This window comes from Erinaceus europaeus, chromosome 14 (assembly GCF_950295315.1).
Source record: "Erinaceus europaeus chromosome 14, mEriEur2.1, whole genome shotgun sequence".
NCBI classification, from domain to species: Eukaryota; Metazoa; Chordata; class Mammalia; order Eulipotyphla; family Erinaceidae; genus Erinaceus; species Erinaceus europaeus.
In genome coordinates this window covers 74,484,314-74,507,531 of record NC_080175.1, presented here as the reverse complement: position 1 = coordinate 74,507,531, position 23,218 = coordinate 74,484,314, and the positions used below count along the sequence as shown (strand labels likewise).

Below are 23,218 nucleotides of genomic sequence, written 5' to 3'. Positions count from 1 at the left end.
GGTGGAGGGATGCGGGAGGGGTCTGGCTTCACAAGCAGTGAAGCAGGTCTACAGGTGTCTATATTTCTCTCTTCCTCTTTATTTTCCCCTCCCCTCTCAATTTCTCTCTGCATTCGCAGTGCAGGCACAGAGCCCCAGAGATAACCCTGGAGGCAAAAAAAAAAAAAAAAAAAGAGCAAAGTCTCTTCTGCAAAGACTCTCATGCCTGAGGCTCTAAAGTCCCAGGTTCAATCCTCTACATATAAGTCAGTGTTGAGCAGTGCTGTGGTAAAAAAAAAAAATATATATATATATATATATATACTTATATATATAAATATGTATATTTATATATATATTTGTAGGATTACTATTTTCACTCATTTATTCCAATAATTCCTCTTCACATCTGGCTGAATATCAGTGCTTCTTGTGGAGTTGTGTTGTCTCTGCCATAGCGAGTACTTTACTTTTTTTTTTTTTTTTTTTTTAGTGAGGAGCTATTGATAGTAAACATGGCTTTGTGTATGTTTGAAATGTCTTTATTTCTTACTTATCCTTGGAGTTTTTGCTAGATATAGAATCCTGTGGTCACAGCCAGCATATTGACTACATTCCTGTCTTTTAAAATTATAACTGATTTAGTTAATTATTAATTTAATAATGATTGACAAGACTATAGGATAAGAGGAGTACAATTCCATATAATTCCTACCACCAGAGTTCTGTATCCATCCCCTCCATTGGAAGCTTCCCTACTATTTATCCCTCTGGGAGCATGGACCAAAATTCTTTATGGGTTTCTTCCATTCTTAATCTAGAGAAGTAAGTTTTCACTAATTATTAATTATTTGAAATTAATCTGTTCTTTTCTCCATCTCCTTTTAAAGAATTCCTTGTGTGTGTGTGTGTGTTTTCTTTTTTTTGCAAGGTTTCTTTGTTGTGTCTTTGTGTGAATTTCCTTTTATTATAATCTCATGGGGTCTCTAGAATCTGTGAAGTGGGTCTTCATCAGTTCTGCAATTGTGTTATCTCTTAAAAACCTTGCCTATGATTTGTCTCTCCTCTTGTTTTCTGGAATTCTGAATAGATGTTAGGTTAGAATTTTATATCTTCCTGGGTGGGGGTAGGTAGCATGCCTGAGGCTCCAAAGTCCCACTTCAATTGCCTGCACCACCATAAGTCTGAACTGAGCAGTGATATATATTATATATATCTTATATATATGTTATGTATATATTATATATTATATATTATATATTATACATTATACATTATATTATATATTATATATTATATATTATATATTATATATTATATTATATATTATATATTATATATTATATATTATATATTATATATTATATATTATATTATATATTATATATTATATATTATATATTATATATTATATATTATATATTATATATTATATATTATATATTATATATTATATATTATATATTATATATTATATATTATATATTATATATTATATATTATATATATATATAAAATCTTCTACTCCAAAAAATTGTTAACTATGAGAAAAAGAAAGAGACCAGAGTACTGCTCAGCTCTGGCATAAAGAGGTGCCAGGAACTAAGCCTGCAACTTATGCGCGTCTCAGCATGTAAACTCTCTGCTCAGACAGGAACTAAGCCTGCAACTTATGCATGTCTCAGCATGTAAACTCTCTGCTCCGACAGGAACTAAGCCTGCAACTTATGCGCGTCTCAGCATGCAAACTCTCTGCTCAGACAGGAACTAAGCCTGCAACTTATGCGCGTCTCAGCATGTAAACTCTCTGCTCCGACAGCCTGAGTTAGCTCTTTGGCTCTTCTTCCATGCTCTTAAATATTTTCCATTAATGTAATCTACTGCGGGAGGGCCAGGGGGACAACTCACCTCATATAGCACATATGAGGCCCTGGGTTCAAGCCCCAACACTACTTGGGCATAACACAGCACCAGTAAAATTGTCACAGATGGGAGAACAGTATTGTGGTGCATCTCTTTCTCTCAAGATAAAAAAAAATGGATGGGAGTCGGGCTGTAGTGCAGCGGGTTAAGTGCAGGTGGCGCAAAGCACAAGGACCGGCATAAGGATCCCTGTTCAAACCCCGGCTCCCCACCTGCAGGGGAGTCACTTCACAGGCAGTGAAGCAGGTCTGCAGGTGTCTATCTTTCTCTCCCCCTCTCTGTCTTCCCCTCCTCTCTCCATTTCTCTCTGTCCTATCCAACAACGACAACAACAATAATAACTACGACAATAAAACAAGGGCAACAAAAGGTAATAAATAAATAAAATAAAAATAAAAAAAATGGAAAAGGTTTCCTGGGAGTGCATACATGAAGAGCTGCATGTGATAAAAAAATTACAAGGTATTTATAAATCCATCTCTCTGATTACCAGCTATATGTCCATCGTATCATGAAACCTTTCATTGAGTCTTATTTCTATTTGTTTGCTTTTTAATTTCTGGAGACTTCATTTGATTTAAAAAATATATTAGCTTGGTTATACTGTAGAGTCTTTTGCTTTTTCTGTTCCTTTGATCTTTCCTTTAAATGTATTATGGATACATTTTTATATAATGCCAAAATAGATGAAGTTTTATTTTGTGGGTCAGATTCTTCTGTATTTTTTTTTTCTCACTCACAGACCAAGATTGTGTATTTTATGATTTTAGAATGAAAGAACAAACGTGAAAGTTTATAGATAAGCTCATCCAGAGAAGTAAGGGCTTTGTTTCAGCCAGGTGCCAGAGGACCTTAGCTACTTGCAACAATATTAAATGCAATTCTCCACGTGGGATTTTGGGATTTCCCAGGTTGTGGATCAGACTACAAACTCTCTTGGGGTTCACCTTAAGGTTACAGAATCTCAGGGGACATTGTCATTTTCCGTTTTTCTTCCCTGAATTTTACTTTTACATAAATTTGCTCCTTTGAGTATTTCTAACTCATTTTAAAAGTTTTGACCAGAGTAGAGTTGGGGTGATAGCGTAATGGTTATGCAAGAAGACTTTTATGCCTAAGGCTCCAAAGTCCCAGGTTCAAACCCCAGAACCATCATAAGACAGAGCTGAGCAGTGCTCTGGCTTAGAAAGAGGAGCCAGGGGAGTCTGGTGGTAGCGCAGCAGGTTAAGCGCACAAGGCATGAAGTGCAAGGACCAGCGTGAAGAAGCCAGTTCGATGCCCCGGCTCCCCACCTGCAGGGGAGTCGCTTCACAGGTGGTGAAGCAGGTCTGAAGGTGTCTGTCTTTCTCTCACCCTCTCTGTCGTCCCCTCTTCTCTCCATTTCTCTCTGTCCTATCCAACAACGACGACATCAATAACAACAACAAGGGCAAAACAAGGAAACAACAAAAGAGAAAATAAATAAATAGAAAAAAATAAAAAAAAAGAAAGAAATAGGATCCAGGAGGTGGTACAGCCAATAAAGCACACAGTTCACTGGTTTGAGTCCCCAGTCCCCACACAAGTGGTGGAATAGGCTGCGGGTATATTGCTTTCTCTCTCTCTCTCTCTCCCTCTACCTATTTCTCTCTGTCTTTATCATAATAAAATTAAAAGAAAGGCAGCTAAAAATGTTTTTTTTAAAAAGAGAAAAGAAAAATACATTTCACATAGAGAGGGCAGTCTGAAAGATTTGGCCAGACCTTTTGTTTGTTTGCTCTTACAGGATTGTCTAGCCAACATGCTACTGAAACAAGCCTATAAGTACTACAGTAATAAGACTGTTTATGTGTACTCTATTTTTTAACATTTATTTTTGTTATATTATCTATTTGTTCATTCATTTATTTGATAGGGCAGAGAGAAATTGAGAGGAAGAAGGGGAGGTAAAGAGAGAAAAAAGAGACACCTGTAGCACTAGTGAAGCTTTCCCCACTGCAGGTGGCAGCTGGGGACTTGAACCCAGGCCCTTGAATGTTGTGTTGTGTGTGTTCAACCAGGTACACCACTGCCCAGCCCATCTTTGTACTCATTTTAAATAATCCTTTTGCATTATCCTTCCGCATTACATAACCTCTTCACAACTTAATCACAGCTGCAGGTCTTCTGCATGCACTTACAAGTCTATGAGGCTGTCAGTTTTTTTTCATAAGACCTTGGCACAAAGAGAATGGAAATAGTAGAAGACAGTTTTGTTTCATTTCTAATTCCAATCAGAATTAGGTTACACCAGTTTTGTGTCCCATCCACTAATACTGGGCACATTTAGTGTCAGGGATGCTGGAGATATCACAGAAGAACCCACTGTCTTCACAGAAAGCAACCAGATCACCTTCCAATGTAAAGCAACTGAGGTCCAACTGTAGAACATGAGGGGAAATGCAGGGAGTTGGGTATTGGACAGTTACAGAGTTTTCTGACCTTACTTTAGTATTAAAAATCTTTCAAAATAATCTATGGTCATATTTGTTGCTGAATCATAAAATATATAGTCACAATTATGAAAATTTACTCCTTGATCACTCTCCAATGTGGGGAAGACTGCAGGTGAGTAAATTATCCAAGAAGACTTACCATGCTCAAACCAGGTCCTTGACTCTCGAAACTAGTACTGACTTTGTGCTGCTTTCTCTGGAGCTCAATGCTTCTGGTTCTCCAAGTACAAGCTCCTCAACCACCCTGGTTTGACTGCCTTCATTTCAGGCACCTTGAGTCTGGTTTTGTTCCCTTCATTGCTTGGGCTGCTAGGAAACTCAGAGACAAATCTGTCTCAGGTCTGTCTGTCTGTCTGTCTCTCTCCTTTTCTCTCTCTTTTTATTCTACTTTTTATTATTATTATTATTGCCACCAGGAGTATCGCTGAGGCTCAATGCTACTGCTCCTGGCAGCCATTCTCCCCACTCTTTTTTCTTTTTCTGTTTATTGATAGGACAGAGAAAAATTGAGAGGGGAGGGGGCAGGGACAGAGAGATACCTGCAGTATCTTTTTCACTGTTCATGAAGCTTCCTCCCCGGGTCTCAAAACCAAGTCCTTGTGCATGGTAACATGTGTGCTTAATGAGGTGCACCACCACCCAGGTTCCCCCTGCACCTGCCCCCAATCTTTCAACTATAGGATGGATTAAATATGTTGTCAGGGTGCAAGGGAGTTAGGGAAGAAAGGGGCAAGCATGTGCAATCAACTATGAATATTCTTTTGGAAGGAAACAAAGGGCAAATCCTCTGTCTAAGGTTTTTGTTTGGCTTCAAAATATACTAACCTTTTGCATAGCTTGATGGAATCTGAGTTTCTACCATGAGAGCTGCATTTGTTTGACTAAGATTTTGTTAGGCCTCTTAAAAATGGAAATACCTCTGGGACTGAAATGACACTGAGCTGGAAGTGGTGGAGCTGTGATACACTGAGGGGTAAACTGCTTCCCACTGTGGCCCATAGCTCCTAAGCAGGAATGAGTATTTTTATTTATTTATTTGGTGAGAAATATACATTTTTATAAAAAAGTTTTATTTTTAAAGTACTAGCTATTGGGGGATGGGCACTGGTATACCCAATACAAAGTACAAAGACCCAGCTTCAAGCCCCTGGCCTCACCTCCATCTGCAGGGGGTGAAGCAGTGGTACAGGTCTCTCTTTCTCTCTGTCTCTCTTCCTCTCCCCACTTCTTTATGCCCCCTTTCCCTTTCAAATTTTGTCTCTATAAAAAAAAGAGAAAGAAAAAAATGTTAGCAATTAACCCCACACTAAACACACACACACACATGCACATGCACGCACGCACACATGCACACACTCACACACACAATGCAGCTCAGAAATGGTTCAGTGGGTAGTGCCAGAATCATACTTCTGACGCTCTGGGTTTGATCTTCAGCCCTGCTGTGCCACAGTGATGCTCTGGTTCCCCATCTCCTAATCTAGAACATACATAGATCTTAAAAAGAAATGCAGAGATGGTTGAGTAAAATGTATCTATGCACAACAACTGTGCAGGGCACCTGTCATGACCTTCATTTTCACCTGACCCCATTGTGCAAGAACTGGTCACATCCTTTGCTGTCTCAGAGCAGAAAGTTAAGGCAAAGAGATGTCGGGGTGATCGTGCAGAGCTGTGAACAGACGAGAGGGAAGTGGGGAAGCCTTCATTATCCTGAGAGGTTAGTAACTACCTGATGCTTACATGAAATAGGTGATGACTACTCATCATTAAACAGATCTCTAAAGACTACCACCAGGCACTACTTTCTGTTCGGTTAAGAGAATTATAACAGGGCTGGGAGGTGACACACCTGGCTGAGTGCACATACTACAATGCACAAGGACCTGGTTTCAAGCCCCCTACCTGCAGTGGGAAATCTTCCTGAATGGTGGGTGAAATAGTGCTGCATGTGTCTATCTCCTTTTCCCTTTTAATTTTTTTAAAAAAATTTCATTTATTCATTTTTTAGCCTCTAGGGTTATCACTGGGGCTCAGTGCCTGCACTACACATCCACTGCTCCTGGAGGCCATTTTTCCCATTTTGTTGTCCTTGTTGCTGTTGTTTTTGTTATAGCTATTGTTGTTGGATAGGACAGAGATAAACTGAGAGAGGAAAGGAAGACATAGAGAGGGAGAGAAAGACACCTGCAGACCTGCTTCACCACTTGTAAAGCGACCCTCCTGCAGGTAGGGAATTGGGGGCTCGAACCGGGATCCTTATGCTAGTCCTTGTACTTCACACCATGTGTGCTTAACCCAGTGACCTACCACCTGGCCCCCTCCCTTTTAATTTATTTCTGTCTCTATTCAATAAATAAAAAAAAATATTAATAAAAAAGAGATTTAAAAATTACAACACATCTTTTAGTTCTGTGGACTTTCACCAAATTTTTAAAGTTTTTTTCATTAATGATGTAGAGAGAATAGAGCATTATATATTATTATTAATTAATTTAATTTTTTATATTTATTTATTCCCTTTTGTTGCCCTTGTTGTTTTATTGTTGTAGTTATTGATGTCGTCTTTGTTGGACAGGACAGAGAGAAATAGAGAGAGGAGGGGAAGATAGAGAGGAGGAGAGAAAGACAGACACCTGCAGACCTGCTTCACCGCCTGTGAAGTGACTCCCCTGTAGGTGTGTGTGGGGGGGCTCGAACCGGGATTCTTTTTTTAAAAAAATATTTATTTTATTTATTCCTTTTTGTTGCCCTTGTTGTTGTTGTTATTGATGTCGTTGTTGTTGGATAGGATAGAGAGAAATGGAAGACAGAGAGGAGGCGAGAAAGACACCTGCAGACCTGCTTCACTGCCTGTGAAGCAACTCCCCTGCAGGTGGGGAGCCGGGGGCTTGAACCGGGATCCTTATGTTGGTCCTTGAGCTTTGCGCCACATGCACTTAACTGGCTGCACTACTGCCCGACTCCCTCAAACCCGGATTCTTAAGCAGGTCCTTGCGCTTCGTGCCATGTGCGCTTAACCTGCTAAGCTACTGCCCAACTCCCAATTTATTTAATTTTTATAAGAGCACTGCTCAGTTCTTGCTTATGGTAGTGCTGGGAACTAAATCCGACTTCAGAGCCTCAGGCATGAAAGTCTTTTGCATAACCATTATGCTGTCATCTCTGCCCTAATATCATTGTGGTGTATATACATTATTGGAGATCACACTGAGGACCTTATGCTCAAGAGCCCAACACTTCAGTAGCTAAGCCATCTCCCAGGCCTCCTTTTCACCCAATTCTGAATGTGTGATCTCATTTGTGTATCAGACCTGTTCATGGCCATCAAATGGGCAATAATTGGGGTCATCTTTCCGGCTTCCCATAGGCTGGTGAAAGACCCCATTTCTTCTGAATTCACTGAACCATTTCCTCCCCATTTTCCTCCAAGGGCAGCCCTTTCCCCCTCTGAGAGGAAGAGAGACACAGAACAACATGCTGGAGGCTCTCAGGATGTGCACACGAAACTGCCGTCCAGTGCTGGAGAGGACCGCGCCATGCTGCTGGGCTTTGCAATGATGGGCTTCTCTGTCCTCATGTTCTTCTTGTTCGGAAAGCCTTTCATGCTCAGGTACGGGAGCTCTGAGAGTGTACTGTGAGACTTGGAAACAATCCTTTCGAAACATCCGACTTCAGCATTTGGTCAGCTAAATTCTTGTGCCTTAGGGCAGTAGCAGATAAACATATTACTCAGCTGAGCTGGGGGTATATCACGAGCTAGTCTTGGACATCCCATGAATGCATTTCCTCTTTCCTTACTGTATCTGGGACTTGTTCTCTTAGCTCATCCACATGTGGCCTTTCTTTCTTTACATGACCACCACGAAGGCTTCATAGGAAAAAGTCATTGTCTATCATTCTCATAGCATCTAGGATATTCTATGTAAGCACTACATGTACAAATTCTTACAGAACGCTTTCCAGCAAAACTTAATTCAGGACAATACTCATGGAACCTCTGTCACAGGCATTGTGCTTAATTCTCTGAAGAACTTAGAAAAGAACAGGTGTAATTTAAGGATGACCAGAAGGAACTTTCTGAGAACCAAAAAAAAGTCAAGTTTTGTACAGAGACGCCGTGTATGATCAACATTGGTCTCTTTGGAGTTGAGTGGTATAGGAATTGTACCTGGTTACTGGAAGTCCCATCATCTATGCTGACTAAGGGCCCCGTAGCTGGACCTGTACCGATGGCACAGGTTTTTAGGACGAGACAGTGGATGATGTTGAGATGATGAGGAATGAGTGATGGTAAGACTTCTGAGTGTGTGTGTGTGTATGTGTGTGCATCAGGGAGGGTAAGATTGCCCAAAGTAATTTTCTCTAAACACTTAAGTTCTATCAAAATACAGATTCCTAGTTCCCAACTTAGATCCCTACATCTCTGGTTCTGAAGCTGTACAATCTACATTTTAAAAAATTCTTGTTCAAATATTTGTTAAAATTTATTTAAACAAATAATCCTGCAGTTTGGAAACTACAAGCTAAAGGTGGATCTGGTGAGAAATGTGTCAGAAGGGTCTGAATTAAGAGAGAACTTGGGGAGCCAGGTAGTGGGGCACCTGGTTGAGCGCACACATTACTATGTACAAGGACCTAGGTTCGAGCCCCACTCCCCACCTGCAGGGGAGGGAGGGTGCTTCATAAGTTGTGAATTAGGTTTGCAGGTGTCTCTCTCACTTTTTTTAAAGGTTTTTTAAAAATTTTATTTATTTTCCCTTTTGTTGCCCTTTTTTTATTGTTGTTGTAGTTATTATTGTTGTTGTCGTTGTTAGGACAGAGAGGAGGAGAGAAAGACACCTGCAGACCTGCTTCACCTCCTGTGAAGTGACTCCCCTGCAGGTGGGGAGCCTGGGCTGGAACCGGGATCCTTATGCAGGCCCCATGTGCGCTTGACCTGCTGCGCTACCGCCCAACTCCCTCTCTCTCACTTTCTATCTCCCCCTTCCCTCTCAATTTCTCTCTGCCCTATCAAATAAAGGGGAAGAAGGGGTGAGAGAAATGGCCACTAGGAGTAGTATATTTGTTGTGCAGGAACTGAGTCAAATTGATAACTCTGGGGGCAATAAAAAAAAAGCTAGTCTAAAATAGAGAGAAAGAATTTGGTAGCTTGCTTCTGTTCACCCGTTTCAGTGTCCTCTAAGTTTCCCAGTATGACGTGCTGTCTGTAATGGCCCTACGTTTGCGACAGAGAAATGCTGCAGTTTACCACAATAGAAATTAAAGACCTGGGGGCGGGGCCTAGTGTGGTGACTCTGCAGCAGAGTACATTTTATGTGTGAGGCTCTGGGTTCAACCCTTGGCACTGCAAAGCAACCCTCCGGCTTCTCTCACATGCACAGTAAAAATAATTGTGCAGCGGCCTGGGAGGTGGTTCAGTGGATAAAGAACTGGACTCTCAAGCTTGAGGTCCTAAGTTTGATGCCTAGTATTGCATGCGCCAAAGTGATGCTCTGGTTCTTTCTCTCCTCTCAAATAAATAAATAAATAAATAAATAAATAAGCAGGTGAAAACCAGACATGAGGAACTAAATATTCATTAATTTTTTTTTCACCCTGAAGCACTCAGAGGGAAGAGTCGAACTGCACTATGGTGCAGACCCACGTGCTGGAGGAACAGGTGCAGTGTGCCTTCACCTGCGGCGCTGACTGCAGAGCGCAGGGCACAGACTTGTGCCTCCAGGTGTTTGTGAACCTCACCCATTCAGGCCAGAAAGTTCTCCTATATTACAACGAAGAGGCCATCCAGATCAATTCCAAGGTAACGCTGACTTCACTGAGGAGTTGGCAGGATAGAAACTCTCTCTTCCTCGGCAGACTTTTCTCCCAAAGGTGCTACACCCATGGCCATTTCTAGGGGTCAATCTGTTTCCTTTTAGTGAATACCTAGAATGTATGTATGTATGTATGTATGTACCTACCTACCTGTCTATCTATCATCTACCTGATCTATCATCCATTTTACCTCTACCTATCCTATATATCTACCTATTGAATCTATAATCTATCTCTTCCCCCCCTTTTTTGTTGCTCTTGTTGTAGCCTTGTTGTGGTTATTATTGTTGCCGTTGATGTCATTCGTTGTTGGATAGGACAGAGAGAAATGGAGAGAGGAGAAGACAGAGGGGGAGAGAAAGACAGACACCTGCAGACCTGCTTCACCGCCTGTGAAGCAACCTCCCCCCCGCCCCCGCAAGTGGGGAGCCAGGGGCTTGAACTGGCTTCCTAACACTGGTCCTTGTGCTTCACGCCATGTGCGCTTAACCCGCTGTGCTACTGCCCAACCCCCTATAATCTATCTCTTATAACTCTCTTTATATCTATCCCACCTATTTATCTATGTCTATCTACCTATCTACCTATCATCTAATATTCCTCTATATTTATTCTATCATCTATCTACTATACCTCTACCTATATCTATCCTATCCTATCTATCTATCTATCTATCTACCTATCTATCTTGAAGGAGGCAGAGAGGCAGAGAGAGTGAAGAAGACCACAGCATCAAAACTTCCTTCAGTGTGATGGGGGCTGGGCTTGAACCTGGGGCATGCACATGGGAACGTGGCTCATTATCCAAGTAAGCTATTTTTCTGGTCAGCTCTGATTCACCTGTTGTCGAAGTATTCACTGGGGACCAGTGAAATAGCTCACCTGGATGGCGTGCTGCTTTGCCATGTGCAGAACCCAGGTTTGATGGCTCCCACCACACTGAGGGAAGGCAGGAAGCCTTGGTGTTATGGTATCTTCCCTTCTTAAAAAAAAAAAAGCAAGCAAGCTAGGATGGGAAGAAAAATAGCTAAAAGCATTCTTGGAATGGTAATGGAGTCTACATAAGGTACAGGAATTATCCCAGCTCTACAAATTGGTGTTTAGATTTCCGTCTGATGATTTCTGTCCTATTTTAGCCGCAATTGTTATTATTCTCATTACACGGTGGGGGCTGGACTAGAGTGTGAGTTGTGCCTATGACAAAGCAAGCACACTCACTACCCATGTGAATGATCTTGTTGGCCCTACTTGCAATTATTTGTAAAGTTTCAAACATTTTGTTGCCCTACGTACAATGCCATAAGTGCTTAGCAGATAAGGTAATAAACTCATGGTTCTGGAAAAAAGATCAGCAACTGATAGAAGCCCATTATTTTCCACTGGTTCTGTGTCCCAGGAACCAAAGGTCAGATAGGGTCTCCCTCACTTGGGCCTAGGGCAAAAGTGTTGTCTGTGTCTCCTCTAGACTTTATAATAGATGAAGACAAAGACAACAGGGGCATTGATAGGTATTGAAAGCTCATAGACAGAGCTTAATAAATATTTGACGTCTGGAATTGGGGAGGTAGAATATGCAAAAAAGACTTTCATAACTGAGATGCCAAAGGTCCCAGATTCAATCCCCAGCACCACAAGCCAGAGCTAAGCAGTGCTCTGGTAAAATAAATAAAATATTTGGTGACTGGACAAATGGGTCTCCATTGGTTTGCTGTCCCAGAAGATACTAAGAATTTTGGCATGTGGGGAGGATGGTCCTTACAAAGTTGGATATTTTGCAACGTCTTATTTATTTACCCATTTAACATATATTTATTTATGAGAAGGGGACAGAGAGCCAGAGCAGCACTTTGACCCATGCATTGTGGAGTATAGAGCTCGACCTTATGCTTGGGGGTCCAACACTTTATCTACTGTGCCACCTCCCGACTCCATCTGCAATGTCTCTAGTCTAAGGACTTCTCCCCACATCCCTGCTCAGTGGCTAGAAATGGCCATCCTACTCTACCCTCCTGCCACTCCTTTGCCATGAACTATGTACTAGGTTTCATCACCTTCTGAGATTGAAACGCTTAATAATTTTGTGGTGAAGCTACTTCAGATTTAAAACTGTTTAAGTGCTTGATATCAAGGACAGAGCCTTCACCTTTCTTCCTCCTCCATATTCCTAGTGCTTTTACACACCCACGTGCCTCCAAGATAGGAATGATTTGCTCAGCAGTGCTTTGGACATAAAGAAGTTCTTCGATCACAAAAATGGGACCCCCTTTCCATGCTTCTACAGTCCAGGTCGCCCTGAAGATGTTGTTCTCATAAAAAAGTCTGACCTAATGGTGACCTTCCACTGTTTATTCTGGCCATCACTGACTCTGCTCGGTGGAGCCCTGATTGTTGGCATGGTGAGATTAACACAGTACTTGTCCCACTTGTGTGAAAAATATAGCTCTGAGGTAGGTAGCAGAGTACCCCACATTGAACACCATCAGCTCAGACAACGGAATGGGGAGAAAAACAATGGAAGAAGCTGAGAAATCCTGAGATGGTGGCCAAATTAATGTCCTAGTCTTCGAAGACTCAATTACGGCTGCACACAAACTGAACATGTAGAAGCAATTAAAGTTAAGTATGAGATTTTATGTGGAAAAGAAAGACAACCTAAAGTCTCAAGATTATACTTTCAGGGATCATTTCTATAGTTCGTTATTGAAGTCTCTCGTATGTTCTCTACTCGTTCTCAAAATACACACAAACCCACCCATCTTTCCTCTTCTCTCATTCCACATGAGTCAAGGAAAAGCTTTTTGCTCTCCTGTGACCAAAGCTTAAGATAGTTGTTCTTGATCTAGGTACAGTTCTAGTTAGGGGTTTTTCAATGTGGAAGTAAAAGATGAGGGAATTTACTGAGCACCAAACAAGCAGTCTTATTATATGTAATAGACACAAGACATACATTTAAAAAATATTTTTCAGAACATTTATGCACAGAACACAACGTTTATTTTTCAAAAACGGTAAGTGAAGGACAATTCTTTCACTATAGGAATTTTAGAAAATGTGGATATGCCATTTCACCTTACAACTCAGAAGGAAAGCCATTATCTGGAAAATACACCAAATTCTGAGTGATTTGTATTTAACCTTGCCATGTACCATGCAATTTTTCTTTCAGGAGTGTCTTGTCTTTCTAGCTAATTATGCTTTCTGAAGGCTCAGTTTATACTGTACACATTCTGGTGGAATGGGAGAGATGGTTAGAAATGTGTGAGGAAGTAGGAAGAAGTCTCCTTGGATGCAATGCAACACAACACTCACCTTATAATCTGCACTGTAAATAAAAAAGTCCCACTAGGATAGTCAACAAGTGTCTATTCCTTAGTGAAGCAAGCATGGTTATTAAATACTGTCATAAGACTCTCCCAAGTGCTTTCCAGATTAATCATGCTGACTATGAGTTGAAAAGTTTGTTCTAAAAACCAGTGTGCCTCAAATTAACTTTCAGTTTTTCCTGTTGGGTTGTTGGAAAAGTCATAGCATATTTTTTTCACAGAAATGCCATGATTGGGGCCAGGTGGTGGTGTACCTGGTTAAGCGCACACATTACATTATGCAAGGACCTGGGTTCAAGCCCTTGGTCCCCACCTACATGGAGAAAGCTTCACAAGTGGTGAAGTAGGGTTGCAGGTTTCTGTCTCCCTCCCCTCTCAATTTCTGTCTCTATCCAATAATAAATACAAATATATATATAAAAAGAAAAATGTCATGATTTTTCCAACAATGTAATAAAAATCTTCTATTGTATATCTTGGACAGAACTTGAAGGTATCATGTTGAATGAGATAAGGCAGAAAGAGAGGGACCAGTATCAAACAATCTCATGCATAGGTGGAATTTAAGAAACAAGGTCCGTAAAGGAAAACATAAAATAAAACTTGGACTGGGTGTGCTATATTGCAGCAAAAGAAAGGATTCTGGGGAAGAGAGGAAGAGGAGGGGATGGAGAGGCATTAGGGTCCTGGTGTATGATGGGGGAAAGGACCTCAGTTTGTTTGCAGAGTGTCCTGTAGACACCTAGACACCTATCATGGGGAGATGAGAGGCTGTACCTATGTGTCAACAACTGTACTGTAAACCACTAACCCCCTCCTACCCATCCTTGATAAAATCAAACATCAGTGCATATCCATATTAAATCATCTGCAAGTTGGACTGGTGTAGGTTTCTTAATTGAAAGGCTTATCTCTATTCCACTTCTTTGCAAGGTTGACATCATCTGACAATGTATAGTTCTTGGCAATTTTTTTCTCCTAGCTAATTCAAAATCACTGATATGAAATCTTCAAGGGTATGAAACTGTGAAACTTAATGAGTCTCAATTATCACAGCTCGCTATTCAGATTGGTTAGTCTCAGGAAAGGCAAGTATTAGGCTTGGAGAACAAAATTAATTGAGTATAATGTTAATTCAAAATCACTGCAACCATTTGTAATATCAACAAAAGTTAAGCAATATTTGTATAAATTGTCTAGAAGTACTATCAACACCTATGCTCATTACCAGTTAAAGTAAGGCTTTGATTTGCCTTTTGCAAGGTTCCTAATGACTGAAAGAAAAAGTGGTTTGCTTCTAGCCTAACTTCACATTAATTTTCTGTCTTCAATTGACTTGAAAAATGTCCACCTGCATATACAAAGACATTTCACACATATATGCGTGTCTACATAAATTTCTGCATGACACAAAAGCTTTTTTTTTTTCTTACTATGAGAGTTATCACTGTGGCTTGATGCCAGTGCTGTGAATCCACTGCTTCCAGTAGCCATTTTTTCCTTCCTTTCTCTCTCTCTCTTTTTTATTTGATAGGACAGAAATTGAGAAGGGAAGGGGGAGATAGAGAGTATAACAGAAAGATAGACACTTGCAGACTTGCTTCAGTGCTCATGAAAATTCCCCTCTGCAGGCGGGGGGAGTAGGGGATCAAACTTGCTCCCTACACATAACATGTGTGCTTAGCCAGGTGTGCCACCGCTTGTCCCCAGCATATAATTCTTTAGGCTTAAAGGAAGTTACCATTTAAACTAATTATAATATTTTTCTAATATTATTTTTTCTAATAAAGTAATAATTATTTCTCTAATATCATCATACAGGGAGAGAAAAAAATTGGCTTTTAATTAAGGGATAATAGTTTCAGGTCTTCAAATGTTCTTAGTCTTAATGTTAAAGATACAAATTGTGTTAAAATTTTGATTTTTAGCAACACTGGTAATTATTTTTATGTAACCAGAAGAAATAGAAGATATAATTTCACAGTCTTTTGTTTAAAATATACGTTAAGGATTATTTGCACACAAGTCAATGTAATTTTTTCTTTTTTAATAAGCAGAGTGATGATACAGACTGCAAAGTCAGAGAAAAGCAGACATTGACAGTTTTTGATGAGCACAGACAGGAGGTGCAGTCACAGGCCAAACTTCTTGCTAGAACTGCAAGAATGGGAAGAGGTCTTAAATTTAGTGACATGATTATTCTATATTCTCAGTACAGTAACACATGCATCTTGCTGTGTCAAATACTTATTTGGGCCATTAAAAGAACATAAAAAAAACATTCTTCTCCTAATTAATGCAGTATACCACAGGACTTCAGTTCATTGAGTAACAAAATATAGAGCAATCTATTTGCTACATTAAGTGGGTCTTAAATGGATGATGGGAACTGCTTTTTGAAGCTTCCAAAGTAAACATTTGATCTATCACTGATAGTAGTCTCCTTTTGGTAGTGACACATTCCTCCTAGATACTAACCCATTACACCATCAACCAAGAGAATTTGTTCTTTTAGGTTTTATCTAGCTCAATTAATTCCAAGGACTGACTGATTTTGAAACCACTAAATCCATTTGAAACTTGGGTTTCATAGCCAAAAACATTTCTAGAAACCAGATGAAGGCCAATCTCTTCCACCATTTTTTGGATACTGAACTTAAAAATATGATTAGGGGTTTTTCTTTAATGAAGTCAATAGATAATGGTCACATTTGGAAATTCATGCTATAGTTAAGGAGTTTAGCCTTATTAGAGATAGTCCAAGAAAATATAAAACAGTGAGGCTTTTGTCTCCTTGGTAATCTAGAAGGACTAACAAAAATATGAATCACCTAAAATATATGGCTCTAGAATAACCACAAAATTATTGCAGGAAAGACTAAATAAGGTTTCAAACAGATCTCTAAACTTAAATGGCTTACAAAGTGCATTAAAAAAACCCTTTCCATATCTATTAACAACACAAGGGATGGAGCCTACTATTGGTAGTGAAAACCAGTTACTTAACTACTCTAAATGTACAATGGACTGATTAGACTTCCCACCCCCCATTCCCCATCAATTGAAACTCCTATATGTAGTTTTGTAAAAATTAAGCCAGGTGATTTTCTTGTGGCTTATAAATGTAACTTTATGCAAAGTAGCTTGCATAACTAGTGATATTAACATATCTAAAACTAGGCAGGAGGAATGCTACTACATTGATAAAAAGGAAGTGCATAACTTTAATCAAGTGGAATACTTGAATGAAATAAGCTTGTTTAAAATCTTAACAACCCCCACCCCCAACTTACTAGGTTTCTAATAAATTCTAAACTCTTTTGAATTTTAGACCCTCGATGTTCACACCCTTTATAAAAATGCCTATTGGCCAAGGCTGGCAAACAGTGTATACAAATCAAAAGTGTGCCAATATATACACACCAGCTCTCCTAACAGTGAAGAAAAGAGAAAACTAGTTTCAAATGCTAAATTTGAGAACCTAGTACCATGAATCTCCTGGCATTATAACTTTTTCCAAATGGCTGTTGCATGGATTAAATTTGAGCCAATATATATATATATATATATATATTTTTTTTTTTCTGAATGTCTCCCATGCTGTAAGAACAAGGCATGCCAACACTAACATTATAAATCTAAAATACAGTGCTCTGAGATGTCTGTAATATCAGAGTCTGTAGTATTAAATTGTCTCCCTTATTTAGTTTTTTCCTTATAATCCTTCTGAGGTAGTTACTTATCCAATTCTGTCAGGATCATAATTGTCTTCTGCCAAACTCTAAAATCTTTTCAGAAAGTGAAAATAAGGGTTTTTAGAGAATAGGGGTAAAGCGGGGGACTTCCCAGACCATGGCACATAAGCTACATTTACATTTTAATGTAATAATTTAAAAATAAGAATGGTTTGTTTATATTTTTAAAAAACAGCCCAGCTGTATTATTCTGTCACCAAGAATTATTCTTTGAGGATCCAGCCAATGCTATGCTCAGCTTTCACAATACCATTGTTGATGAAGAGTCAATTCCCTCATGACATACACAGTAGACGTTCAATTTTCACCCTTTTCTTAGTGCTCCATCTTAGCATGACGGCTATGAATATGCAACTAACCCATTTTAACACCCTCCCCCACCCATCACCCTCACCCCATCCCATTCCCCTCTTCTCAAAAAAGAAAAAAAAAAAAAAACTGAAGCACAAAAGTTGTTTTTAAATAGAAGCACCACAATCCATAACACCACATATGGTCTTTAAACCGAAATGTTTTATCGATGTCTTAGACATCAAAATCAGTTTTTAAGGAGGATTCTGAACGTGTGGGTCCAGCCCAGGTCTGCAGTTTGTACACACATAGAAATAAAGGGAACCTAAAACATTCACAAAAAGTTAATCTGTTGGCTTTAAAATGATGCTGGAAATTAAATTTCTTCAAAGAGTTGGCAAGCATAGGCTATATGAATATAAATTAAATGGGTTTACAAAAATCATTAGAAAATAAATCCAAGTTTGTGTCTTGTGAAATTTCCATGGTGTCTTTAAAAACAGATGGGTTGTTCATAATTTGTTATAATGCCAAATCATTTGATTTGTGATGGAAAAAAGAATACAGATGGACTGTGTTTTTACCTATGTGAAATCACTAATCCATTTAAAATAAAATCCAAAGGGGTATATACAAGTAATTGGTTATTTTCCTGATATACAAGTCATTATTTTCCTGATCATAAGAACTACACTTTACACAAAATACTTTATCAGCAGCTGTTTTCATCAAAAAAAAAAAAAAACCCAAGTCATAGATAGTTTCACAGTTGAAAAAGTTACACATTAAAATATTTTACAATTCATTGTATATTCACCAGGTTCCCATTTCTTAAAGGCTTAAATATAAAGCAGATTAGAAGGGAAAACCTCTAAGTTGATTATTTTGATACTAAGTATTACAGAGGACAGTAAGAACCACAAAAAAGTTTAGGTTCTATCATAAAATAGCGACTGATTCCATTTTCCTTAAAAAAATCCAATTAAAAACATCTTATTAAAAAAAAACAACCAATATCCACAATATGATCAACAGATTTCAAATTAACAGCAGTCTAAAATCTCCCAGATAAACAATTTTGTATAGCTGAGAACATGATTCAAAAGTTAAAGCATGATTATTTCTTGTTAGAATGTATTCAAAATTAGACTTCATTTCTTTAAACACGTTTTTCTTTTTCCTTTCAAGACAGTCATAGACTGTCTCAAGTGATCAGATAAATCTGTAGACCCAATTGAGAATGGCTGGTCAATGGAATTGACCCATCTATATAGAGAGGGTCCTTGATATTGAGGGGGCACCCCCAAGTCATCCCACACATTAACCCAAATTGTTTTTTGCTTTCTCAGCATTATCTGCTCTTTTTTTCTTACAGATTTAATGCTGTCTTCTTGGATTTATTGAATAAATTTACTTTGCTTCTAGATTGTCTAAACTAATTTATTCATTTATTTTTAAATATTTTATTTATTTATTAACACAAGATCGGGGGTAGAGAGAGAGAGAGAGGAAAGAAAGAGAGAGAGAGAGAATGAACACCAGAGTATCACTCTGGCTCATGGGTTGCTGGAGATCAAACTTGAGGCCTCAGATTCCAATATCAGTACCTTAATCTTACTAACTGTGCCACCTCCCCAGGCTCCTTAGTTTGCACTGAATCTATATTTTGAATAAATCTGTCCATACTTCTTCAAAAAGGATGATTTAGTTGTAAAAATTCTTGAAAAATAAATATAAACAATAAATTATGCAGTTTGTGTTTTAATGGTGGAGAAGTTCCAGGGGGAGGCTAAAGAACACTCTCTGGATTGTCGTGAAGAATGTAAATAGAGAATACATTTTCTACAAGGAAACTCAAGGCTTTTTTGGCACTTGGATAAAACACAGTTCTCTGTTAAGTCTTTCTTTTCCAACAAAGTTTTGGATTTGTACCATTTCACTGAGTTTTCCTGTAATCATTCCGATACAGAAAAGGTCTAGATGTCAGTATGTGTTAGCTGAATGTATCTAAAGACAAACTGTTATGGTGTTTTAGTAAGCAATGAGTCTTTTCTGGCTCTTTGTGTAAAAGAATCTTTCTAGTTTTCTATGCAAGATGGATTTAAGTTCTTTCTAACTATTCAAAGACACTTTAAAGAAATGTTTTCCTAATTTTTAGATTTATTTTTCTTCTTGGTCATACTATACACATGCTTTAGTGAGGTACCTAAATTTCCAGATAATTTTAAGAGTTCTTAAATGCCCCTTTAAGGGTTCTAAAACAGTCAAATATTCGAGTATTTGTATTAGAGTCTCTTGTAAGACTTCTACTATGGGAAACTGATTTCATATTCATAAGAGATGCTGTTTTACTAGAGAATACAATGTCTCTTTTTATGGAGTTGTATTCTAGTGATCTGCCTAACCTAGAAAACTGTCAGAGAATTATTGCACTTTTTCTGGTGTGGTGCTTGCTAAAAGTTATTTCCTAGGACATTAATAACTCATCTTAAATACTGAGAAAATATCAGATTCTAGAATGACTAGCATTAGTCCTGTACACCTTGAGTTAATGTTTCTCAAGACATTTAAGAGTGTTTCCTGTGCTGAGATGCGATTTAAGTAAGTCAGAATTTAAGCCCTTGGGAAATGAGACTTGATTTTAAAATGGTTTCAAAGTCCTATTTTTACTAGAGTTGTTCAATAAATAGCCTGAAGTGGTAAGGAGTTCATGGTTTCTATTCCCCCATGTTATAAGGTATTATTCCCGAGTTTACCTCAACAGTGGGGTTTAAGCAATCACGAAGATACTGTACATTGTGTTAATTTTGGTAACTAGTTTAACATGATTGAGATGTTCTCAAATCTAAAAGACTATGTAAGATGGAGAATCTACTCACATGGAAAGAAAGAAATAAAAGCAAAGATGATGATGAAATTCAATGTTTTCTTTATGAAGTTATACACTAATCGTTGGTGTAAATGGGACAGTGCCTAAGCCTCACCCATAGACCACAAGAAAAGCTGACCATGCTACTATGAACAATAAAATATTTGGGTGCAAAACAATGCATGACTATGGACAGATCATGTAAATAAAGAATATATATTAATGATAGTTTCTATAATATAAATAGCCTTTAATAAAAAAAATAATCTTTTTAATAACATTAATACTCACTTCTATTTTCTGGAAAACATGCATGAAAAATGTATTCAATTGCAAAAGGAGAGAGAAAAAAAATCAACTTAAGATCAGTACTGTACAATTCTGGAGCAAGAACTATTTATGCTCATTCTTTCTATATGATGATTATTTTACTCTGTGGGAGTCTAGAATTTCCCTGGAAGATAAGAATCAGATTCTTGTAAATACTGTCCAGAAAACCCTCCCATACACCACATTATAACATATCTCATTTGTGACTGCTTCCTTCCAAAATTTTGCATGTCAGACCCCAAAATTATCAATAGGTTTGATTTATTAAAAAGGAAAATCCCTTTCATCCCAAGCATTTTCTTCATAAAACAAGGAGTCAAAAAAAAAAAAAAAAAAAAACCTCACTTCAAACTATAAATTGGATAGCAATGGGAAAAAGAAGAAATTTTCATTATTTCCAATCTTAATGTAGTTAAACTCTAGATTATTTGGACCTAATGCAATTAATTGACTTTGTTGTGTCCACATTTCAAAACATAGAGCACTTGCAAGATTAAAAAAAAAAACATCATTTTTTTCCTTCGCCATCATTTCTATATATTTTTTTCTGTTTTTTTTTTTTTTTAAAAAGGATACAAACAATCTTCAAAGTTTACCTTTTTTTGGACTTAAGGCATAACATGAAATTGCGCATTATTCTAAAGCTTAATTTTGAAATGAACTAGTTTAGTGCTGTCAAACCCTGTTTGCGTTTACATTATTTAAATTATATCATATTTTATTTCTGTTCTGGCTGTAAATTCTAATGCTGTTCATGGATTGTGCAATTCCTATGCAATCAGTCTTTGTCTGTTGGTAGTTAAAACAGTGCCAGATAGAATCCAGATACTGAGTTTTCCGTTTCTCACTTGTCACTTCAGTTCAAAGCATGCTGCTTAATTGTGTGGAAGATCCAATCCATTTTTGTTGTCCAGCCACCATGGTGTGCATCATTCATCTGTTTCATGAAATATTCCAAAGCCTCTTGCTCAGTTTTATCTAACGCTAAGGTCTTCCGAATATAGGCAATGTCATCAAAAGATTGTAGTTCTGGCATCCCAGAGCCAAGCATCATTGAGAAAAGATTTATAAAGAGATTCGCATGCTGCCGAATAGCTAGATAAGCCTTGTAACACATCTCCTGAAACCTACAAGTAGTAAGAACAAGTGTGGTCAGCACGGAGCAAGTGGTTGATACCTTCAGGTCTCTGCTCAACTGGCCATTTCTAGAATTGTTTTGGGACAAACCTGTATATAATGGTGTTCTCTTTAGTCCCCTGTAGCTTCTCCTCTCTCCAGCCCACTTTAGGGTGTTCACTTTCTTAGTAAGCCTTCTACTGTTTTATTGCTAAAGCCTGGGAGAATCCCTGGCACATCAGAATTGTATTGTATTTTTAGAACTTTTTTCTTGGTGATTCAATAATGATTAACAAGATTGTAAGATACAGGGATACAATTCCATATAGTTCCCACCACCAGAGTTCTGTGTCACATCTCCTCCATTGGAATAGTCCCTATTCTTTATCCCTCTGGGAGTATGGACCAAAATAGAATTTTATTTTTTAAATTTATTTTCATGATTTTATTTATTTATTTATTTATTCATTCATTCATCATTTATTTATTTTACCAGAGTCCTACTCAGCTCTGACTTATGGTGGTATGGAGGATTGAACCTGGGAGCTCAGAGTCTCAGGCATGAGGGTCTGTTTGCATAACCATTATGCTATCTTCCCCATCCCACATTAGAATTTTAATAAAATTTATCAAATGTATGAATTAGTCTTTTGGGGTTATTGCCTGGGGTTTGAACCTAGGTAGGTAAAATGGAATGCTATAAAAAAAAACTTTTAAAGTAATATAAAGTATAAGGATTTTTTAAAAAATTTGAGGTAATAGTGGTTTACAGCACTGGATATATTTTAGGTTATATGTCCACACCTTTTTCAAATTTCAAGTTGCTACACCATGCCCACCACCAGAGTGCCAATAATTCTCCACCATAGCCAACTGGATGCCTTCCTTCCTTTGTTGACCGCTTTTTCCTCACCCCTGCCCCCTATAATCTTAATTCTGCAGTGAGGGAAAATCACTTTATTTTTAGAGCTTAATTAACAATAAATTGGAATGATTTTTCTTACCATTTCCTTTCATAGTATTACACAATGCAAATAGATTATAAAGTTTATGCGACAATGTTAAATGTCTATCATTTTATATTCCTTAAAAATATTAATTCATTTTGGTAAAGCAGCAAGAATAGCTTCTTCTGTGACTTTGCCTTCTTGAACTTACCTCTCAAATTCTCTGGTCTTTGTACACTCTTGGGCTCCTTTACTGATCACTATTAAAAAATCCTGTGTTAGAACAAACGGCACACGCTCTCGTTTATAACCAAATTTTTTCTTCTTGTGATCCAGAAAGTGTCCAAAATCTATATGAAACAGCTATCAAAATTAAGAAATTCTGTTATAGTCT

The 23,218-nt window shown here is 38.1% G+C and overlaps 2 protein-coding genes across 13 annotated transcripts in view; one reads left to right on the top strand and one right to left on the bottom strand.

Annotated features, from left to right (window-relative positions):
- The window catches only part of KCNMB3 (potassium calcium-activated channel subfamily M regulatory beta subunit 3), a 35,779-nt gene extending 16,383 nt beyond the window's left edge, over window positions 1-19,396 (top strand). For 2 of the 4 annotated variants that reach the window (XM_016185956.2, XM_060172000.1), the window contains 3 exons: window positions 7,810-7,989; window positions 9,981-10,179; window positions 12,362-13,907. In XM_016185956.2, coding sequence (XP_016041442.1) covers window positions 7,810-7,989; window positions 9,981-10,179; window positions 12,362-12,718 — 736 coding nt within the window. In that variant the 3' untranslated portion in view covers window positions 12,719-13,907. Of the gene's footprint in view, window positions 1-6,910; window positions 7,990-9,980; window positions 10,180-12,361; window positions 13,908-15,573 lie in introns of those variants that run through there. The other 2 variants (XM_016185960.2, XM_060171999.1) reach the window with 2 other exon arrangements.
- PIK3CA (phosphatidylinositol-4,5-bisphosphate 3-kinase catalytic subunit alpha) overlaps window positions 15,547-23,218 on the bottom strand; it is an 80,213-nt gene continuing 72,541 nt past the window's right edge. For all 9 annotated transcript variants that reach the window (XM_060171998.1, XM_060171992.1, XM_060171991.1 and 6 more), the window contains 2 exons: window positions 23,036-23,187; window positions 15,547-21,888 (listed from right to left, as the gene is read on the bottom strand). In XM_060171998.1, the coding sequence (XP_060027981.1) occupies window positions 21,618-21,888; window positions 23,036-23,187 (423 nt within the window). In that variant the 3' untranslated portion in view covers window positions 15,547-21,617. The remainder of the gene's footprint in view (window positions 21,889-23,035; window positions 23,188-23,218) is intronic.